General features: G+C 39.5%; 1 protein-coding gene across 1 annotated transcript in view; it reads left to right on the top strand.

Annotated features, from left to right (window-relative positions):
• LOC122925315 (neuromedin-U-like) overlaps positions 1 to 18,534 on the top strand; it is a 39,322-nt gene that overhangs the window by 18,943 nt on the left and 1,845 nt on the right. Inside the window, exon 2 of the mRNA XM_044276720.1 lies at positions 16,284 to 16,342. Coding sequence (XP_044132655.1) covers positions 16,284 to 16,342 — 59 coding nt within the window. The remainder of the gene's footprint in view (positions 1 to 16,283; positions 16,343 to 18,534) is intronic.

The following is an 18,534-nucleotide window of genomic DNA, read 5'->3' as shown; positions in this document are numbered from 1 at the left end:
AACTGGAGTGGCTCTGGAATGGTCAGGTGAGTATGACTTATTTAATATTTTTTTTACAGCATTCTTAATCTGTGTAACAATAAATAAATAAATAAATAGATACGGTACATAACAATATGCATGCAAGGGTCAGTTCACAGAACTGGCATTGATTTTCATTGTTCTACTTAGGGTTGTTGCAATACCAAAATTGATTTGATTTTGATACCATAAACAAGTATTGCGATACTCGATACCATTTGATACCACGCGGAAAAAAATAAAACACCAAAAAGCAGCGTGCATGCCGCATTTTATGGAAAGTCCAGCCCATAATTGAACAGTCCCATCCTATTTTTTTGGGGGGACAAGGTGACTAAAAAGTGGTGAATCGCGCAGTTGTTATTAATTTTTTTCTGTTACGGCGTTCACCGCATAGGAGATATTTTTTTGTATTTTAATAGTTTGCACTTTTTTGGGCGTGGCAATATGTTATATGTTCATTTTTTGTTTATATATTTTGTATGTAAAATTGGGAAAAGGGGTGATTTAAACTTAATATAATATATATATATTTTTTACTTTTATTTAATAACTATTAGCCCCCGTATGGGATAGAACCTGGGATCTTTTCATCCCTTGTCCTTTTCACCCTAATAGAGCTCTATTAGGGTGAATAGGACTTCACACTCTCCCTGCTGCCCTGTGCATAGTACACACAGCAGCAGGGAGATTACCATGGCAGCCAGGGCTTTAATAGCGTCCTGGCTGCCATGGTAACAGATCGGAGCCCCAGGATTACACTGTTGGGGCTCTGATCACAACTGCTACTGCCACTAATGAGGAGGAGACCCTGTGGCCACTGCCACCAATGACTTTAATACTGGGGAGGTTGGGGGGGCGCACTGCGCCACCAATGTTTTTAGTACTTGGGGAAGAGGGGGGGTCGCACTGTGCCACCAATAAAGATAACTTAACCATTAATACAAATATAGGCGGTGGGTGCCAGCGGCAGAATCACATAGCCAGCACCCAACCTCTATGACAAGGGGCTGCGATCTGCCGCAGATTGCAGCGCCCTGTCATAGAGGTCGGGTGCCGGCTATGTGATTCTGCCGCCGCACCCGCCGCCTATATTTGTATTAATGGGTGAGTTATCTTCCTTTGTGGCGCAGTGGCCACAGCCCCTCCCCTCCTCCGCCCCTCTCTCTTATTGGAGGCAGCAGCGGCATAGGGGAAAGGGAGGTAAAGAGTCCTTCTCCCCTGTGCTGCTGAGGGAACATGGCACACTCTGAGAGTATCGCTGAGTAAATGTAAAATCCTGTTATCGAATCGATACCGGTACAAAAGTATTGATTATCAATAATTCCATACACGCTACAACCCTAGTTCTACTCCATTAGTTGAGCAGAACAACGAACTGATCCCAGTGTCCTTAATGGCATCTATTCAGTTTCTATTTGGGAGTCTACTTAATTTTCATGCAGGACTTTTATCCTCTGTTTTTGATGGAATCTGCAATGGAAGCCCTGAAAGAAGCCTCCAAAGCAACTATGATGAAGCCCTAATTTTGATTTTCCCCAACTTCAGTGCTCTGATAATGTTGGGAATTGCACACCCACAATCTCCCCCACTTATTATACTTATAAAAAGTGCAATACAGATAGTCCCCCTGAATATACTAGTAACATACAAAAATAATTGTGCCAAGCGAACTGTCCTCAACAGTTATAGTGCTCCCTTATAGTGCCCCCAGTAATAATAACGCCACCTACAGTGAACCTAGTAGTAATAAAGCCTCCTATAGTACCCCCAGTAATAATAGTGCCCAAGGAATATTAATGCCCCTATAGTTCCCTCAGCAATAATAATATTCCCCCTGAGGATTTCGATACAATTGAATTCAGGAGCCAATTTAAGACATTTCCGGTTGCCAGTCTTGTACATAAGAGATTATTGGGAGTATCAGGTCATTAAATAACCAGCCAGTGCCTGTGGAGGGAGTGCCGGCAGCACCGGCCTACCAAGTACTTTCCTGGAAGGGTCTATGATCAATCTGCCTTTGTATGAATGGAAACATGGATTCTCATTGAGAACATTGGGATGCAGACAGATTTCATACTGCCATGTGAACATATCCTAACACACAAACCAACTATTTCCGCCCAATAATATCTCAGAGACATGGGGCATATAACTAGTTGTACGCTACAAAATTAGTATAAAAAATTATGCTGCATGACATATTTGAAACTTTGTACGCTTTCTATCAGTTTTTAAAAATAATGAGCAAAAGTAGGTGGAGCTTAGAGGTGTGTGCGTGGCCTTAGTAAATCTGCCCTGCCCTTACCATGACACTTTTTCCCCTATTACTTAGTTTAGTGGGATGGCTATCTCTGGGAAGAGTCCTGGTTGTTCCAGACATATTCCATTTAAGACATATGGAGGTCACTGTGCTCTTAGGAACATTCAGTGGAGCAGAAATGTTGTGTACCCTTCTCCAGATCTGTGCCTTCACACAATCCTGTCTCTGAGCTCTAGAGGCAGTTAGTTCCTCCCCATGCCTTGTTTCTTGCTCTGATATGTAAGGTCAGCTGTGACTTTATATAGACAGGGGTGTGTCTTTCCAAATCATGTCCAATCAACTGAATTTGCCACACGTGGAGTCCAATCAAGGTGTAGAAACATCTCAGTGATAATCAAGAGAAATGGGAATACGTATGTCCAGGAGAAATTTTTGTTTTTCCTTTTTTAATACATTTGCCAACACTTCTAAAATGTTGTTTTCACTTTGTCATTATGGGGTATTGAGTGCAGTTTAATGGAGGAAAACATGTTTTTTTATTTTAGCATAAGGCTGCAAGATAAAATGTGAAAAATGTGAAAAAAGAGAAAAGGTTCTAAAAACTTTAGGATTTTATTCGGTCTTAAATGCACATAGGTAAGAAATATTGACCCAAATTTACCACTAACGCGAAGTATAACGTGAAGTCCCACTAACATAAACTACAAAGATCTCAGAATCACTTGGATAAGTAAAATCCATTTTAGATGGGGAATATAGTATTAGTCCATATTTTCTATGTTTGCAGAGTGTTTGCTTGCTGTGCTTGCACACTATAGGAAAAAGCAGTAGCCTATGTGCACTCCCACGTTCCCAGCCAACAGAGAGGGTGATTCTTTTTCCTATAGTGTGCAATCATGACCACCACTGCTGGAATGCAGGGTGGTTGTAACCATGGAAACGAGCAGTGTATAATGTGATGGGAAATGAATAAAGCCAGCCAAGGAAGCAATATGGACAATCACAATTACATTAGTAAGTGGCTTGTATTAACTTTCTCCACTTGATAAATGCTATTTGCTGAATTAAAACAATCCCTTTAATTTACGATTCAAGGCTTGCCTTTCAAGAGTATATTCTGTATGAGGTGTATCATTTCTAACATCCCATATCATGGTTATTGTACAGTATAGCTTAGGAAGAAGTAAGAAACTGATATATTACTTTCCTTTCTTTTTTTAAGAGACTCTTTAGTAAAGTATAACTGCTATTTGTTAAATTATCCTACGTGTTCTGCATATTTGCATTTTTTCCAATATACTTGGAATTGTTTAATTGTTATTACTGCTGTGCTTCATTACGTAACAATGGACAAGAAAAAACTTTAAAAAAATACAGCGGTCCCTCAAGTTACAATATTAATTGGTTCCAGGATGACCATTGTATGTTGAAACCATTGTAAGTTGAGTAATTATTTCCAAAGCCCCAAAATGTCATCCAAGATAAGAGAAAATGAAGATTTAAGAAAAATAAGCAGATAACTAAGACAGGTAAAGCAGGTCCTTACATATAACAGTCAGGAGTAGCTGCTAAGTAGCAACTAATACAACTATTTTACCAGAGAAGTGACCTTGATTGGTTGGATCTGAGTCTGAGACATTGTATGTTGAGTCTGGTTTCAACTTACGATGGGTCAGAAAAGACCATTGTATGTTAAAAATATTGTATCCTGACGCCACTGTATCTGGAGGGATCACTGTATAGAAATTCAGACCTTTGGAATATGACCTAAATTCAAAGTCTCTGTCTTTGGTTCAGCACAGGAGTTCAGAGACAGGATTTCGGTGTGGCATGCCATTTCAAGTTTCTTTATGCTTTTTATTTGATTTGTTTTCTTATCTAAATGTTTCTAAATGGATGCAAAATTCTGTAATAATTTAGTTCACAGAAGTTGTTGCTTTTTATTCAATTTTTGTCTGGTATAAAAAAGTAGCAAACCTTTTGTAAATCTATGTGCAAGTGGTGTTTGTACACTGCCCTTGACACTTTCCCAAAATGGGAATGTGGGAAAGCTGGGGGGAAAGGGAGGCATTCAGTCCTCCAGCAGAGTAGGGGATATCATAAATTGTGGTCTAAATTCCCCCCAGATTTCAAATGTTCTGCTTATCTTCACAAAGCCACTATACTACCTACATCATCCACTAGAGGGAGCTCTCTTTAAACTTAATAATAAAGTAAAAATAACATTTCTTGGGTAAGCTATAAGTGGTTTCAGGTCCACAGTATTTCATCATGAATCTCTTACATGCAAGCATGTTATCATCACTGTGTTCCAAAAGTTAGGACTTTTTTATTTTCCCCTCAACATATCAAGGCTTATTTTCTCTGGGCAGAGTTGTATTTAAATGTTTAAATACATTTTTGGTGAGAGGGAATTAAAAAAAACTGTTATTCCTCTATTATGGAGATGTACAGTTGCAAGAAAAAGTATGTGAACCCTTTGGAATGATATGGATTTCTGCACAAATTGGTCATAAAATGTGATCTGATCTTCATCTAAGTCACAACAATAGACAATCACAGTCTGCTTAAACTAATAACACACAAAGAATTAAATGTTACCATGTTTTTATTGAACACACCATGTAAACATTCACAGTGCAGGTGGAAAAAGTATGTCAACCCCTAGACTGAAATACGTCTAAATTAGGCGTATTTCACATGCAGATTGCGACTTCTCCCCGCTTACGCTAGGTCTAAAAAAGTGGGCATGGCGCAGGCGGGGACGGGCCATTTACCATTTTCTATGCCTGCTTCAGGAAGCTGTCTTACATTTTCTATGCCTGCTCGGAAGCTATCTTACATTTAGGCTAGGTTTACACAACAACATTTGTTGCGCAACAATCTTTATCATGATAGTCTATAGTGTCACACTGCGACATGTGACATGCTGTGACTGCGATGTGACAGTCGCAAAAAATCCATTCAAAATGGATTTTTCTGCGACTGACGCATCGCAGTCGCAGCATGTTGCATGACGCATTGCGACACCAATAGACTATCATTATAAAGATTGTCGCGCGACATTGGTGCAACAAAATGTTGCAATGTAGTTGTGCTCTGTCGCGGAGCTTATTTTCGCGCGACACATGTTGTCGTATAAACCTAGCCTTAGAAGTGGCACTGGATACGCCAAAGCTATGAAGAGGCGCCATCCTCATCATAACTTTGGCGGATCCACCGCCAACAATGAGGCTTTATTAAGACCAGTGTCTAAAACGCCGGTCTTAATAAATGTGCCCCTAAATACGTCTATTTTATGTTGGAATAATTTTGTAAATGCAATTTTATTTTTATAGGACATTACAAAGCTTCATTTTTGAAGCAATCTTCAAGAAAATTTCCAAAAGCTTGTTTTCGAAACAATTTCCATAGAAATTTTATAAAAATAGAAGTGAAATTTAACTTTTTAATTTTTTGCAGCTTTTCTATTTTAATCCATTTGTCTGTAACACAGCAAAGGTTAACAGCAAAACAAATCTCAATATTTATTACCCTGATTTTGCAGTTACAGAAACACCCCATATGTGGTGATAAACTACTGTACTGTATGGGCACACAGCAGGGTACAGAAGGGAAGGAGCACCATATCGTTTTTGGATTTTTGCATTTTTTTGGGGGGGTTATGTCGCATTTGAAGAGACCCTAAGGTAGCCCCTCTAGAGGGAAACTGCACAAAAGTTACCCAATTTTGGAAACTAAATAATTTATTTACCAAGGGGTTTAGTGAGCATTTTCATCCCACAGCCCTCTTCTAATACTGTGCTCTCTGGTTGTAAAAAACACCCTACATGTGGCCATAACTTTTTGACTAGAAATACGCCAGGGCTCAGGAGCAAAAGAGCACCATGCATATTTCAGGTCTACTGTCATGATTTATACATCTTGTGCTGACAACTGTAGAGACTGAAATAATTGAATCTTAGAGAAGTGACCCCCATATCGGAAACTACACCCCTCAAGGTATTAAGGGGTGGAGTGATCATTTTGACCCCACAGGTGTGTAATGCACAGTAGATGGTGCAAAGTGAAAATCCACAATTATGGCATTTCAGATCCCAATAATTTGTGCCAGTGTTAAGACTAGGACCTCGTATTAGTGTTTCCTGGTTTTAGAAACATCTTACATGTGACCTTATTCTTTTGTCTGAATGTATGAGAGTTTTCAGGAGTAAAATACCACCAAGTGCATTTGAGGCACAATGTGGTGATTTACACTGCTTGTGCTGACAATTATAGAGGATCTTGAGTGAAATACTAAATGGAACTCCCGAGAAGTGAACCCATTTTGGAAACACTGCCTATCAAAGTATTAAAGGATAAAGTGAGCATTTTATCTGGTATTTTGTAGAAATTAAATGTGCAGTACACCACGCAAAGTGAAAAATGTACGTTTTCAACAGATATAGCATTTCAATGCACAATATGTTGTGCCCAGCTGGTGCCATCTGAGACTTAGGCCCCCTGCACACGAACGTGTGCACCCCGTGGTTGTGATGCAGCCCGCAAAGTGCAGACCGCAATGCACAAACGCAGTCTGTGGGGCTGCCACAGCGGATCGCGGACACATTCACTTTAATGGGTCCACGATCCGGCCGTTCTGTAGAAAGATAGGACATGTTCTATCTTTTTGCGGAACGGAAGTACGTGACAAAACCCCACGGAAGCACTCCGTAGTGCTTCCGTAGGGTTCCGTTCCATGCTTCCATTCCGCATCTCCGGATTTGCGGACCCATTCAAGTGAATGGGTCCGCATCCGTGATGTAGAATGCCCACGGAACGGCACACATGTATTGCGGATCCGCAAATGCTGGCCGCAATACAGCAACGGGAAGCACACGTTCGTGTGCAGGGGGCCTTACACTACTTGAATGGATAGGTGGGTTCTACTGGGTACCGAAATGCATAAATGTGGACATAAATTGCTGTTTGGGTATGCTGCAGGATTCAGAAGAGAAACACCACTTTTTTGGCTTTTGCAGTGCAGATTTTGATGGATTGGTTTATGTGCGCCATGTTGCTGTCAAACAGCCTCTGTGGGAGCAGTAGAGCCATTTTCTGTATTTTATTTTTCTCTCGACAGAGGGCTTAATTTTTGCAGGATGAGTTGCCATCATCATTTGCCATCAATACCAATTTATATATTTTTTGTTTTACCACTTTTACACAAAGCATTTTTTTGTATGACCATTTTCCGAGAGCCACATATATATATATATATATATATATATATGTATATATTTATTTATTTTTGTGGGGGGAGCGATGATCTTGTGTGAGGGCTCATTTTCATTAGTACTATTTTGGGGTACATACAACTTTTTCATTGCTTGATTTTATGTTTTTTTATGCCGCTAGTTGGAAACTCACATTAAGGGGTTAAAGGAGAATGATCAAAGTAAACAGGAGGTTATCTTTCTCCCACTGTTTTTCAATCTGCAGAATTTTCAGCATGTTCTTAAAAACACCAGCCCAGATTTACTAATCCTAAAGATGACGGAAGCTTAGACCTGCACCAGATTTATCACGGTGGCTCAGGCAGGATGATACATGTGGTGCAGGGATACACACTTTTCTCTGACTCTACAGGGAGTGCAGAATTATTAGGCAAATGAGTATTTTGACCACATCATCCTCTTTATGCATGTTGTCTTACTCCAAGCTGTATATGCTCGAAAGCCTACTACCAAGCATATTAGGTGATGTGCATCTCTGTAATGAGAAGGGGTGTGGTCTAATGACATCAAGACCCTATATCAGGTGTGCATAATTATTAGGCAACTTCCTTTCCTTTGGCAAAATGGGTCAAAAGAAGGTATTGACAGGCTCAGAAAAGTCAAAAATAGTGAGATATCTTGCAGAGGGATGCAGCACTCTTAAAATTGCAAAGCTTCTGAAGCGTGATCATCGAACAATCAAGCGTTTCATTCAAAATAGTCAACAGGGTCGCAAGAAGCGTGTGGAAAAACCAAGGCGCAAAATAACTGCCCATGAACTGAGAAAAGTCAAGCGTGCAGCTTCCAAGATGCCACTTGCCACCAGTTTGGCCATATTTCAGAGCTGCAACATCACTGGAGTGCCCAAAAGCACAACTTGTGCAATACTCAGAGACATGGCCAAGGTAAGAAAGGCTGACAGACGACCACCACTGAACAAGACACAGAAGCTGAAACGTCAAGACTGGGCCAAGAAATATCTCAAGACTGATTTTTCTAAGGTTTTATGGACTGATGAAATGAGAGTGAGTCTTGATGGGCCAGATGGATGGGCCGGTGGCTGGATTGGTAAAGGGCAGAGAGCTCCAGTCCGACTCAGACGCCAGCAAGGTGAAGGTGGAGTACTGGTTTGGGCTGGTATCATCAAAGATAAGCTTGTGGGGCCTTTTCGGGTTGAGGATGGAGTCAAGCTCAACTCCCAGTCCTACTGCCAGTTTCTGGAAGACACCTTCTTCAAGCAGTGGTAGAGGAAGAAGTCTGCATCCTTCAAGAAAAACATGATTTTCATGCAGGACAATGCTCCATCACACGCGTCCAAGTACTCCACAGCGTGGCTGGCAAGAAAGGGTATAAAAGAAGAAAAACTAATGACATGGCCTCCTTGTTCACCTGATCTGAACCCCATTGAGAACCTGTGGTCCATCATCAAATGTGAGATTTACAAGGAGGGAAAACAGTACACCTCTCTGAACAGTGTCTGGGAGGCTGTGGTTGCTGCTGCACGCAATGTTGATGGTGAACAGATCAAAACACTGACAGAATCCATGGATGACAGGCTTTTGAGTGTCCTTGCAAAGAAAGGTGGCTATATTGGTCACTGATTTGTTTTTGTTTTGTTTTTAAATGTCAGAAATGTATATTTGTGAATGTTGAGATGTTATATTGGTTTCACTGGTAAAAATAAATAATTGAAATGGGTATATATTTGTTTTTTGTTAAGTTGCCTAATAATTATGCACAGTAATAGTCACCTGCACACACAAATATCCCCCTAAAATAGCTAAAACTAAAAACAAACTAAAAACTACTTCCAAAAATATTCAGCTTTGATATTAATGAGTTTTTTGGGTTCATTGAGAACATGGTTGTTGTTCAATAATAAAATTAATCCTCAAAAATACAACTTGCCTAATAATTCTGCACTCCCTGTATACCAACTGTTCATTGGCTTTCTTTGAGACAAAATTGTATGCTAGAATTGTGGGCCAATTTTGGCACAAAAGGCGTACCTTAGACCATGCCCCTTTCAGATAAGCCTTGTCCCCTTTTACCAAGTCAGAAAAAGTGTAGAAATCCTAGTTGCACCAAATTCCTTCACCGTAGCGCCAATTTGTTCTATTTTTTTGGGGTGCGGACACACAAACAATAAAGCCTCATTCACACGGCAGTGTTTTGGCCAGTGATTTCCATTAACCCTTCCTACCCCAGGCCAGTTTTCACCTTCCTACCCAGGCCATTTTTTTGCAAATCTGACATGTGTCACTTTTATGTGGTAATAACTTTTGAACACTTTTACTTATCCAGGCAATTCTGAGATTGTTTTCTCGTGACACATTGTACTTCATGACAGTGGTAAATTTGAGTCAATATATTTTTCCTTTATTCACAAAAAATTCCCCAAAATTTTTAAAAATTCACAATTCAAATTTGAATTTCTCTACTTTTAAGACAAATAGTAATGCCTCATAATATAATTATCTGTCATAATTCCCCATAGGTCTACTTTATGTTGGCATCATTTTGTAAATGTCATTTAATTTTTTTAGAACGTTAGAAGGCTTAGAAGTTTAGAAGCCATTTTTAAAATTTTAAAAAAAAGTTCAAAAACCTTTTTTTAAGCACCAATTCAGATATAAAGGGATTTTGAGGGGCTTACATAATGGAAACCACCTATAAATGACCCCATTTTAAAAACTACACCCTCAAATTAATCAAAACTGATGTTACAAACTTTGTTAACCCTTTAGGTGTTCCACAAGAATTAATGGAAATGGAGGCAAAATTTCTTTTTTTAAGCATATTTTTTATGTTAATCAATTTTTTATTGCAACACAGAAAGGGTTAAAAGCAAAATAAACCTCAATATATATCACTCTGATTCTGCAACTTACAGAAATACCCCATATGTGGTGGTAAACTGCTCTATGGGCACGTGGCTGTGGTCAAAAGGAAATAATTGCCATATGGATTTTGGAGGCAGATTTTGCTAGAATGGTTTTTAGGCACCATTTTGTATTTGAAGAAACCCTGACATAACCCTACAGTGGAAACCCTCAAAAAATGACCCCATTTTGGAAACTACACCCTTCAAAGAATATATTAAGGGGGTACTGAGCACTTTGACCCCCTAGGCGTTTTACAGAATTTGGAAACACTTGGCTGTGAAAATGAAAAGTTTCATTTCTTCCAATAAAATTTTGCTTTAGCCCTAAATTTTTCATTTTCACAAGGGGTAACAGGAGAAAAAGCACCCCATAATTTGTTACCCATTTTCTCCTGAATATGGCAACACTCCATATGTAGTGGTAAACTGCTGTGGGGGCACATGGCAGGACTCAGAAAGGAAGGAGTGCCACATGGCTTTTGCAGCACAGATTTTGATGGATTGGTTTGCGGGTGCCAATGTTTTTTTATTTTTTTAGTGATTGTCTTATGTAGGGGCTCATTTTTTGCGGGATGAGGTGACGCTTTCATTGGTTCCATTTTAGGGTACATAAGACTTTTTGATTGCTTGGTATTACACTTGGGGTGAGTAATCATGAAAGCAAGTAAAAGACATATCTTTAGGTATATCCGGATTATATTGAGCCGAAGGGTAAGTAGATGTGATATGTCATGTACGCCAGTCCAATTGGGTATTGAGCGGTCAGTTCGGAGAGTGTTATTTAAAACCTTGGAACTAAAAGTGGGCTATACGACTGAAGTAATGAGCAAACTATCTGTGGGTTGGCTCTTTTCTGCCGCCAGACTGATTCCTATTTGGCCAAGGTGCCAAAATTATGGCATATTTCTGATGACTCCTGAGTTCCCAATGGGATAGTTTTTCAAGCCTTGGTAAATCATTAACTTTGATCAACCATTGCTCATACGTGGGTGTCGCTTCTGACTTCAGATTATTTGCTATAATCAGTATCGCTGCGACAAACAGGATTCTTATCAGAGTTTTGATATTTGTTGAAAACTCTTCTGGTAATATGGATAGCATAGCTACCTTTGGTTTTTGTTGGAGTTGCATATCAGTTAGCTTGAATCATGTGATATTTTTTATTTTTGTTAAGTTTTACACAGTAAATGCATTTTTAAACCAAATACATTTTTTTAACAGCATTCAACCGAGGGGGCATCTCATGTAATATTTTTATAGAGCAGGTTGTTACGGACGTGGCGATACCCAATGTGTCTATTATTTTTATTTTTGTAAACAGAATAAAATCTTGTTTTTGTGTTGCCATTTTCTGAGAGACATATTTATTTTTTATTTTTTGGGCAATTGTCTTAGGTAGGTAAAATTTTTTGCGGGATGAGATGAAAGTTTGAGTGGTACCATTTTGGGGTACATAAGACTTTTTGATCGCTTGGTGTTACACCTAGGCAAGGTGACAAAAAATGGCTGTTTTGGCATAGTTTTACATTTTTTACAGCATTCATCTGACGGGGTGGACCATATGATATTTTTTATAGAGCCAGTCGATATTGATGCGGTGATACCTAATATGTCTATTTTTCTATTTTTTACTAGTTTTTACATTTTTATTACTTAAATATGGTAAAAGAAAGGTTTTTTTTACTTGATTAATACATCTGTATTGTAATGCATTGACTAAGTGTATTACTCACTGTAATACACTTATAGCCTTCCTGCCTGTGAGAACCAGGGGGCTGAATCTCATAGGCTAACAGGGAATGCAGCCACGATGCCTAAGAAGGCATTGGGCTGCCTTCCCAGCCATCAGGTCACCGCAGCACGGGGACCCGATCGGGGACGGGGAGGGAGCTCCCTCCCTCCACTCACCCGACACATGCCGCTGTGAGCGCTTACCCCGGCATAGTTAGGGTTAATGCGCTGGAATCAGTGTTTTCACTGATGCCAGATCATACAGAAGGGGTCCAACTAACAGGACCAGTCGGTCCCCTGTAGCTCCTGCACCCGCCCGATCAGCGCATCGTAGGCAAGTCACTTCTTGCAGCACCGTACTATTACAGCGCTGGTCGGGAAGGGGTTAATGATTGTGTGAATGAGGCATAGATCTGGGCCAAAGCAAAGAACACAGTGGTTAATCTCCTGCTGATCAGATTCATCACCATTCTTTAAGGAGCATCTTCAGGGAGGCTCCTGCTCCATATAGTTGTCTTACAGCTAGACACAGAATTGTTTGGAGGAGAATGGGGCATGGCTGATCTCCTGGGGCACATACCAAAGATTTCTTCACTTCTCAGTTGTCATTGTAATATGAATATATACTGGAACACCTTCCCAATTAAAATATACCTTTTAATGATATTCTATTAAAATCTGGCCTACAGCCGGACTACACATACAAGAAGAGTCGACAAACAATGTCCTATAATGGCAAAAAGGAATGGGTACAGTTACACCTATATCAAGGTAAAGATACACGACTGGTGAGCAATCCTGGGGATTTTGATTACCCCTGCACAAGGTACTCTGGGTGTAAAGCACAGTTGAGGACCAGAAAAAATCGTTAAGGAAACCAATATATTGTAGTTCACTATTAATCCTATTGCATAAGTTCACATGGTACACATTCCGTGATTGTTCACGGTTAGCTGAAATAAAATATACATTCCGTGATTGTTCACGGTTAGCTGAAATAAAATATACATTCCGTGATTGTTCACGGTTAGCTGAAATATGATACAAATTCAATAATTATTCACGGTTAGCTGAAAATACTGAGTCTGTATATCGTGAATATTCACATATTGTTGAACCACAGCCAAGATTACTTGGTAACTTACGATTTGCTGAAATACCGGAACAGATGGAATCAAATGGTTACTCACGATTGCTGAAATACCAGGGCAGATGGAATAGGATGGGTAGCTCAGTCGTCAAGGGGTGTAGTGCTCCATAACTAGACGGAGATCTGGTGCTGGTAAAGGAAGCGTTACGATGATTATTTCGCACTAATGATGATTGAGGTGGTCTGTAGGTCGTGATGGCAATAATGCAGCTCACAAATGTGATATCCAATAGTAGAAACAATATTCCTATCCTATAAATGTCCCTTCATGACCCTACATAGACTCAGCCCAGGGACACCCCTTAATAGTAGAGGCTCCCTGTCCTCGTGCCTATACTGGCTCTCCCTTTATCACCCTATCCTAATTGCCAAAATGCTAGGCATATAAGACACACTAGAAAAACATGATACAAACATACAAATCCCAACGCTACGTTTCCCCAGTCCAAATATTTTCCGACTGGTTCGTCAGGGGGAGTGGAGACCAATCCTCCATCAGCAATATCTCATGATAGAGATTTTCAGATTCGGCGTCCCTCAATCAAGACCCTCCAGGAATGGAAGCCCAGATGTAGGCAAAAAATGACCGGTGGACAGCACCAGATCCTTTACCAGCACCAGATCTCCGTCTAGTTATGGAGCACTACACCCCTTGACGACTGAGCTACCCATCCTATTCCATCTGCCCTGGTATTTCAGCAATCGTGAGTAACCATTTGATTCCATCTGTTCCGGTATTTCAGCAAATCGTAAGTTACCAAGTAATCTTGGCTGTGGTTCAACAATATGTGAATATTCACGATATACAGACTCAGTATTTTCAGCTAACCGTGAATAATTATTGAATTTGTATCATATTTCAGCTAACCGTGAACAATCACGGAATGTATATTTTATTTCAGCTAACCGTGAACAATCACGGAATGTGTACCATGTGAACTTATGCAATAGGATTAATAGTGAACTACAATATATTGGTTTCCTTAACGATTTTTTCTGGTCCTCAACTGTGCTTTACACCCAGAGTACCTTGTGCAGGGGTAATCAAAATCCCCAGGATTGCTCACCAGTCGTGTATCTTTACCTTGATATAGGTGTAACTGTACCCATTCCTTTTTGCCATTATAGGACATTGTTTGTCGACTCTTCTTGTATGTGTAGTCCGGCTGTAGGCCAGATTTTAATAGAATATCATTAAAAGGTATATTTTAATTGGGAAGGTGTTCCAGTATATATTCAATTATTCTTCCCTTAGATTTATTTACTGCCAAGCAGGTTTGTGATGTGGTAGAATTCATTGTAATATGAGACAAAATAGGAATAAAGAAAAATATGAGATTAAGGAAGGATAAACTGAGATTTTTTATTCTTTTTTGCTTATTTTCTATGTTTAGCATTTTATTCTTCTAAATACTGAATCCTATTGCATTTTAAATGTGTTAAAAAAAAATGTTGAATTTGTGCCATCATTTTGCCCATCTGTTAACATCTTGTGTTGTTGTCCTGTTTACAATAATCTTATTAATTTAGATCAAAGAGGAGGGCACTCAGTTATCTAGGGTTGGATGTTTGTAAGTCAGTGTAAATAGTATAAAAGATAGGATGAAATAAACTCAACTGTAACGGCAGTATTCTTAAAAATGTATATTTATTGTTGTCCTAAAATAATATATAAAAAAAAATATATAAAAAAAATAAATATATATGTAGAATTGGATATTGCGCTACGGAATACCCCGCTCCCAGCAACATTCTAACAAGACGGGTAAGGCTACATTATACTTTTTCATACATTTACACTTTACCAAACTGAGCATTACTTAAGATCGCTACTGCTCAAAGGAGAATCCGCATTGTGGCATAGCTATTCTCTACGCTGTGCAACATATACGACACCTGCAAATACACTGCAGCTATACACTGTGCATGGTATACCTCTCTGTAGTACTTGTCCTCAAGCAGGAGGATTCCCTATAAAATACTAAATACTGCCATTAAGCAGACGAACGCGAAGAAACAAAAGCGTCATTACAGGCAATACCACAAATCCCAGCAATCGCATGAACAGACTTTATTCCATACAAGACTTTCCATAGGTGTTCGGAACACCCCCCTCTGGAGCCGATACCTGATCCATCCTTGGACATTGAACTTATCCTTCTCTGGGACATATTTTTATATATATTTTTTTTATATATTTTATTATATTTTTTAATATTTTTTTATCCTTCATATACACCTTTTTTGTACAAGCTTTCATCACCTCCATTCCTATTATATCCCTCTCCCTCCCCCCCCCCCCCATTTTTTACATCCACTAATTAAATATACAATTCTACATATTATTTTTTATTTTTTTATACATTATTCTAGGACAACAATAAATATCAATTTTTAAGAATACTGCCGTTGCATTTGACTTTATTTCCTCCTATCTTTTATACTATTTACACTGACTTACAAACATCCAACCCTAGTGCCCTCCTCTTTGATCTAACTTCACAATACATTTCCATTTGAGGCATTGGGGCGAGTCGCATGGAGTGAGCACCACACCATTGTTTTCCAGGCAGGTGTAGCCACTTTTATCCTACACATAATCTTATTAATGCCACTTTATTTAAAAACTAAAAACATAAAGGCATCATATAGAAAAACAGCACTATCTCACATGTTGCCTAAACTTGTGGTAAACCAGGAGAAGCAGATCTAGAAGGTCATAACATATATGATACAAATATTGGAGTTCATGTTGATAGCTATGGCACATATTGTCTGGTGTAATTGTGACATTTTTTGTCATAGACAGATAAATGGGCTCTGGTGGGAACACATTTTATCATGAAAAATTGTATCAGAATGCATCCTATTACTCAGTCCATACCAGCTCATGCATAATTATACTGTACAAGTTAAATAAAACATATATTAAATTATACAATTTCAAATATTTTGTTATTTACTAACTTTGTCTTATAGGTGCACCATTTTCATCCTCTGTGCTTAGAGTAGAAGAAGAGCTGCAATTGAGGAATGGGGTAAGTTCTTATCTAGAGTTATTCGTATGCGCCTCTAGCACCATTAGATGGCTCTTGTGCCCCGCTGCACTATTCAACAGTATCACTATTCTGAAGATGGCGATACTGTTTGTCTGTGACAGACAAGAAATAGTGCTCTGTGCTGCTGAAAGTAGGATAGAGCACTGGAACAGGATTCAGCCAGCAACCGGTTCTATGCTCCAGTGGTAATTTTAACAGCTGGATCGGGAGAACCGGCCCAGATCCCATCCCTGGATAGAGGGGAATGGCAGTGAATTGTTGTTGATAGGCGTCCAGCACCTGAAGAAGTATGCATTACAAGTACAAGAAAAAAAACATGTGAAGCACGCAACTATTGTGGCTATGCTACAAAGAAAAGGTTGTGTAAAAATTGTGCACACCTACAGATTCGCAAAGTACCATGGGGAAAGATTTATCATCTCCCTTGTGCCCAAAAAGTGGCTTTAAAAAGTTACAAGCTGTACGTTTGCAACTTTTTAAATTCAACTTTTTGGGGGAAAAAAAGTCACAAATGCCTCTTTTTTACACCGCTGCACTTTTTCAAAAGGGGATGTGGCAAGGGCGGGAAAGGGGTGCTTACAACAACTGCAACAAATGTATCTTCATTTACACCAGCTTTCTGGTGTAAAGGAATCCAGAAATTTATGGCAGCTCTGAGCTGTCGTAGATTTTTTGTTTAGGTGCATGGACTGCCGGAGGATACACCTTAATTATGACAAGGTCTCATCATAAATTGGATGCATCTTCTGGCAACGGAAGGAATATCAAGACCAGCGCAGAAATCTCCCCACATATATTTTATTATATAATGATAAGATCAACTAAAAAACACCAAACGGGGAATCATTCTAGCAGGGTGGTCACCCGATGCTATGATCCCATGATTAGGTATATATGGACCAGTTTACAAACAGTACAAATAAGACGGTCACTGCTAAATAAATATTACTAGTATCAAATGTTATGTGCATTCATGCAAACCTAAAAATACATGTATTAAGCCCATCAAATATAGAAAGGTCCATGTGTAATTATATATCATTTGTGACAAAAATTGAAGCGATCATCCTGATCATAAAATGGAAAAAAGTCCAGAACTAAAACAGCAAATGCTTCAGAGTTGTTATGGGCAATGGGTGTGGACCCACTGTGCCAACCAGGGGTCGAGTGGAGGGGGAACGCATGGGAACGGCGTTCCTGCACTTTTTTCATGGCAGGAACGCCGTTCCCTTTCAGCCTCAAGCCAGGAGAACACGGCTGAATCAGATTCACAGGGGGAGACGGAGCGCACTGTGCAGGGCAGGTTAAGGGAGGAGGGGCGGCTTCAGTTGAGAGGAAGCTGTCTGTGCGGTGCCGCTGCCTGCGACTCCTCTCATGGCGCCCTGCCCCCTAATGACATCATCTCCTTCACTACGAGATCATTTAGAATGTCTTTTAGAAAAGTTTGTCCTGGGATTCGAACTCACGACCTCTACACATCAGAGGAAGGCATTTACCCTCACAGCCATGAAAGCCGTCTAGGTAAATACTTAAAAAAAAAAAATATAAGACTTCTAATTATACCTAGTGTACTGATATCTAGTGTACAACCATACACATGACAGCTGCCCACTGTGTATGGATGTAGCAGAGCTGGGTGTGTTGGGGCAGCTGTCATGTGTATGGTTGTACACTAGGTATCAGTACACTAGGTATAAGTAGAAGTCTTAGTTTTTTTTTTTTAAACAGCTACCTTGACAGCTTTTATGGCTGTGAGGGTAAATGCCTTGCCTGTAATGTGTAGAGGTCATGAGTTCGAATCCCAGGACAAACTTTTCTAAAAGTGTTTTTTTTTTTTTTTATAAGACTTCTACTGATACCTAGTTTACTGATACCAAGTGTACAACCATACACATGACAGCTGCCCACTGTGTATGGATGTAGCAGAGCTGGGTGTGTTGGGGCAGCTGTCATGTGTATGGTTGTACACTAGGTATCAGTACACTAGGTATAAGTAGAAGTCTTAGTTTTTTTTTTTAAGCAACTACCTCAACAGCTTTTATGGCTGTGAGGGTAAATGCCTTGCCTGTAATGTGTAGAGGTCATGAGTTCGAATCCCAGGACAAACTAAAAGTGTTTTTTTTTCTTTTTCTGATACTTCTACTGATACCTTGTGTACTGATACCTAGTGT

The sequence above is a fragment of the Bufo gargarizans genome, chromosome 1 (assembly GCF_014858855.1).
Source record: "Bufo gargarizans isolate SCDJY-AF-19 chromosome 1, ASM1485885v1, whole genome shotgun sequence".
In the NCBI taxonomy this organism is placed as follows: Eukaryota; Metazoa; Chordata; class Amphibia; order Anura; family Bufonidae; genus Bufo; species Bufo gargarizans.
The sequence above is the reverse complement of the archived record's forward strand: the minus strand, read 5'-3'. Positions and strand labels throughout refer to the sequence as shown.